The sequence below is a fragment of the Montipora foliosa genome, chromosome 3 (genome assembly GCF_036669935.1).
Source record: "Montipora foliosa isolate CH-2021 chromosome 3, ASM3666993v2, whole genome shotgun sequence".
Taxonomy (NCBI): domain Eukaryota; kingdom Metazoa; phylum Cnidaria; class Anthozoa; order Scleractinia; family Acroporidae; genus Montipora; species Montipora foliosa.
Genome location: NC_090871.1, coordinates 51,453,158 through 51,458,157, shown reverse-complemented (window position 1 = coordinate 51,458,157; position 5,000 = coordinate 51,453,158). Strand labels below are relative to the sequence as shown.

The following is a 5,000-nucleotide window of genomic DNA, read 5'->3' as shown; positions in this document are numbered from 1 at the left end:
AGTCGGAATGCTGACCAATATTTTGGCTTTCGTGCACAGACGCTACATACATGAATACAACGGACTAACCGTGCGTGACTGGTGCAGGACATAAGGAAAAACAACTTATACCACAAATATACGTTTCGGTGAATTCAACGATAGTCCATTAACTCAGGAGACCTTAGGAGACTAAAGCAGTCATCTACAGCGAACGACGGCGAACCGAGGCGTGCAAACACACAAATCTTAGATTATTTTTCTTACTCTAGAAAAGACTAGGAGTAGTAAAGGGTCGCATTGGTTAGAAGTCGAAATGTGACTCCATCAAACAAGGACAAGTCCAGAGATTCCAACCCTCCCGATTTGATGTGTTCCCTCCCGCTTTCCCGACTTTTATCAGATTCTCCCGATTTATCATGAAATTCAGAAAACAAGGGGAAAATGCTTATCTTAAGTACTTTTTTGCGATCTGAGTGTAAAACTACGTACCCTCAGGAGTATCCTGTAATGTCTCGCCCAGTCTCCCCATTGAATACCGTGTGTTGAGCAGACTCGTAAGACCCGCAGTCTTACTCAGTGGTAGGAATAAAGACCTTATAGAATATCACAAAAAAGGTGATAAAATTTCCTGGGGGACGGGGTCACCCCTCCTACAGGCTCGTGCCTTCGGCGCTAAAAAATGCTCCCTAATTTCCTTCAAAACTCAAAAGGGGTTGGAATCTCTGCAAGTCAGACAGACCTGCGATTTAGATGACCACACGATCGAAGAGTCAAACTCGGAATATAAACACCTTTATAGAAAGGTTACAAGAAGTGAAAATATTAATGCGTGAATATCATTTTCATTTTTACGTGAAACGTGATCGTCTCGAATTTCGCGTGAACGTGTAAGAATTTTGAATATTATTTGTGACGCGTGAAAAGGCGAAATATTTTTGCGTGACCGAGTTTTACAAAGGGATATAGGGGGCCCTCTGTTGTGAGTAATATGTTTTCAGTTGTGTTGTGTTTTTTGTTTATTTGTCCGTCATGCAGTTATGTAGCTGCACGAAGAACAGTTATGGCCATATCGATAAGAACCTTGAGGTTGATTTTGTTGCATAGAATTGTGTAGTTGGGCGCCAACAAGGTAGTTTTTGAGGTTGCTACTACAACGAGTTTTTGAGGTTGCTACTACAACGAAAAGCTAGAAGAGGAATAGTTCTGAAGACATTGTATCATGACACAACGTAGACAATTCAGTGACAATTCGGTTCCGAAACACCGATCCTTCAGTAGAGAGAGCAAAGATCACTTTTGATGCGTTCATAAGGAAATGTTTGTTTATTTTTTCTGTCTCTTTCTAATGCTTGGAAGGAAAAGAGCCACGCGGGAGAGCCGTATTTTGCAGAAGGGTTTTGCCACACATTCATTCGTTGCTAACCAAGAACCGGATATGGCTAAAGTGGTCGGAATACCGATAAATTACTCACCATGGGACGGTTTAATGGTACTTTCAATCAATATATCTTTTAACTCTCCTTTTCTGCCAAAATGAAAAGTTTCCTTGAGTACAATTTTTAAAAGTCCCGGCATCAAAGTATAGTCAGATCATTCTAATCACCAAGGTTAATATGCACGTGATTGGTTTTTAATCCACCGCGTGACAAGAGAAATATCAGTACTCAGAGAAGAGCAAAGTCCATTAAGGTGTTACGAGAAAAGTACACTACTTGTCAGTCCTGCTGCAACAAGTTGGAACAACGCACAGAAACCCGTGACGATTGTAATGACTTCGACATTCATTATCCTGGTCTCCTTCCTAATAGCAGGCACAGTCAGCTTAGAGAAGAAAAACAAATGTACCCCAGGGAACAATCACAAGTTGTATCCTTCACCTGAGGATTCACTGAAGGGCTGCAATGTTTACAAGGAGAACTCGTGCTGCACCAGCGAGTTCACCGAGGACCTGGCAACCTCACCCATACATAAAATCGGCAATTTCTCGTGGACTCAGTGCAACAACACGTTGAGTCCCAGATGCGAGGCATTTATGGTCTACATTGAATGCTTTTATCGTTGCTCGCATAACACCATCTATTGGAGTAACCCAAATTATCCTGCTGCCATCTTGAAAGCGCCCGTTTGTGCCAGTTTCTGTGATGACTGGTTTGATGCTTGCAAGAATGACCTAACGTGCGCTAGAAACTGGCTAACTGACTTTCACAAGTCCAACTATGGAGAAAACACTTGTAAAATGCCATGTCGAAATTTCAGCTATTACTTTGCTGACGGAAAGGGCCTTTGCGAAGGAATGTGGGGTTCGAGTTTCGTTTACAAGACGACCGACTGCCTGCAGTTAAATTTTACGCTTCCCAACCCAAACGACGATTTGGTAGCGAAGTTGTTTGGAGACGATGGAAGCAGCCCCAAGCCCACAGCCTTTGCATGTACTGTCACCTTAAAATTAAGTATATTAGCTTTTAATTTGTTTGCCACTTTATTGCTTCTCCACAATTAACTACAACAGTGTTTCTGATGGAGACAAACAGTTTCGGTCCTTTGATATGTTATGAATGACCAAAACACTTGAACTCTTGAAGTCATTAGTTTTATCATTAGTGGATTTTCCTGAGAAAGATTGTTGCTAATACATTAAATTCATCAAAAGAGTTGTGCTTAGACTGCGAGCAGTCTCTCTTTTGCACTAAAATCATTTGAAGGAACGCGTAAGTTGAACTTTCAAAGGAGCTGAAGCTATTTGAAATTTAAGACGGGTTTCAGAGCAAAAGAGAGACGTTTTTAAAGGTGAAGAAAGTTAAGTTGTGCTTTGCTCAGTGGAAATTTATGCCCCCGCGTTGGTGACTGACGTTTTGACAACCTGAGCGGAAGTCATTTTCATTGTCAAGTTTTCTAGCCAAATTTTGAACAGTGCATTGAAAAAATACAAATCATTGCCATCAGATCAACACTGGCTTTTTACGAGCGGTTTTTTGCGCGATATGAAATTTAATGAGAGGGTAAAATAAAGAAACCCCTTTCTGGCTTACTAATGTTGGCTGATAATGCCCTTGACTAAGAGCTTGTCCTCAAAATTAAAGTGCCCCTGTGACCAAAAAATCAATTCATATTTTTCTTTGGATTTCAAAACTATGTTAACAAAACACTATTAAGTGACCCACGTTTTAAGCCTTGATTTCAAAAAGACACCTCTTTATTTTAACTGTAATTTTCCTATTTAATGGTCCGCCATTACTGACATTATGTTCTTGAGAGAGCTGGATCGAGGAGAAAATGACGTCAAAGGCTCACTAGTTTAAGAATGCAATACGTGTGTACGCCACAGAATTAATATACAGCACGGGGGTTTTGGGCTTTCAGACTTTTAAACTCACGCTTTGCATATCTAATAAGACCGTGAAATCCAAAACTTACACTCAAAGTAAACGGCCTTTGGATAAAAATCAAAGCTCAAAATTTTGCCAGTCAGGTGTTAAGCAAACACACTTTCAAAATCTGAAGGAAAAAAGGAAGTGGTTTTTTTGATCACAGGGGCACTTTAAGGAATTAAGATATTTAGACCAAAAATTAATAGCATACGGGATACTAAGGCACACCTCCACCTCCCCCCCCCCCCCCCTTCCTTAATGGAACCTCAGACGATACCGTAACAAGAACACAATCAAAGTGCCACTGTCGTTACTCGTGGATATGACAGTTACCGCGATTGTTTAAAATTGGCAGGCTGAAGTTTTCTTTATGCATTAGCATTGATAGTTGGATAATTGTGTAACAGCATGGTAGGCTCTCATATGCAACTAGATACCCAAAATAATGCATGTATGTGAGGTAATCCCCTTTGCTGGAATTCAACCCTGTGAAGTAAGTATACCATTTCTCCAATAGGCATAAGATTACTCTTTAACACATCCTCTATAAAGAGCTGTACCATGTGTTCAAAGTTCGTTGCACAGATGACAGGGTGATTTTGAATAAGGTCTGATGTTGCCAGGTCATATTGTTAATGTCATCAGGTTTAGGAAATAGAGCAGATCCATTCAGTAATATTAACACCTTTTGTGCCAGTTATACATTCTTCCAACAAACCTTGCGAATATTTATCACTATAATTGATACTGTTACACTTAGAAACAGATGATCTGAACCATAACTGATCACAGGAAGTGCATATATATTCAGGGCCATGTGTTATCTTATCACGAAAAAGACTGAATCACTTTTGACATAGAATGTCTACTAGAGTCTTGACCTTGACAAATTTCAGTTTGGTTTAGCCTTGAGCTCTGCATAGTTTTCCTTAAATGGTTTTATGCTTTTCTGTTTAGGTCTCTGATATGTTCTGGATTGCTTTTCTTTTCCTATTCCCTTGCTGCTTCAATAGTTTCAGATCTGTTTTGGCGTTTTGCGTTGTTTTTCTTTTCCCTGAACTCTTCAAGTGATTTTGTCTCTTCCGCTTGATACATTCTCTCACATAAACTCTTTTTTGCCACTGCTTTGTAGAAATTATTGCTGACACTCACATCATTTTTGGCCATTGTTAATTAATCGATTATTACCAGACTCTGAATTATAATTGTTAACATTGGTAACACCGCTGATTTCATAACCTGAAATATTGTCATTATAATAATCTAACTGAAGTGCTGAAACATAGTGTCTTCCATCTAGATGTCCAATGTTCACAGTAGTTCCCTTTGGTCCGCTTATAGGACGGTTAACAGTTACTGGTGCCCACCCCTCAATGGATTCATTTATACGTATAGTAACATTTAATACATTCCAAACTGCTTGCACAATAGGTGCATGACACCATGTATGTTGCTGTGAAAACAAACACACAATTGCTCTGTAATGGGTCCATTAAATTTTTGACGGTTGTTTCTGATGGATTCAACTCCAGCAGTATTTCATTCATGTGATAGGAAGGACCCTTGCATAACTGGTGGCCAACAGAAGAAAAGAAGCATGAACCATCTGAGGTACATTCTAGTACCTTCAATCCCTTTTGACCTAATCGA

The 5,000-nt window shown here is 39.8% G+C and overlaps 2 protein-coding genes across 2 annotated transcripts in view; one reads left to right on the top strand and one right to left on the bottom strand.

Annotated features, from left to right (window-relative positions):
* Nucleotides 1-1,640: 1,640 nt before the first annotated feature.
* Nucleotides 1,641-3,010, top strand: LOC137997620 (riboflavin-binding protein-like). Its single transcript, XM_068843709.1, has one exon. It carries the CDS (start codon nucleotides 1,751-1,753, stop codon nucleotides 2,480-2,482), a length of 732 nt encoding a protein of 243 aa, XP_068699810.1. The 5' UTR covers nucleotides 1,641-1,750; the 3' UTR covers nucleotides 2,483-3,010.
* Nucleotides 3,011-3,135: 125 nt separating this feature from the next.
* LOC137997619 (steroid 17-alpha-hydroxylase/17,20 lyase-like) overlaps nucleotides 3,136-5,000 on the bottom strand; it is a 12,987-nt gene continuing 11,122 nt past the window's right edge. Inside the window, exon 4 of the transcript XR_011122534.1 lies at nucleotides 3,136-4,803. The gene's annotated coding sequence lies outside the window, so the exon portion shown is untranslated. The remainder of the gene's footprint in view (nucleotides 4,804-5,000) is intronic.

What these genes read in the sequence shown, in the direction of transcription:
- LOC137997620 (XM_068843709.1), top strand. Translation starts at nt 1,751, where the DNA reads ATGACTTCGACATTCATTATCCTGGTCTCCTTCCTAATAGCAGGCACA.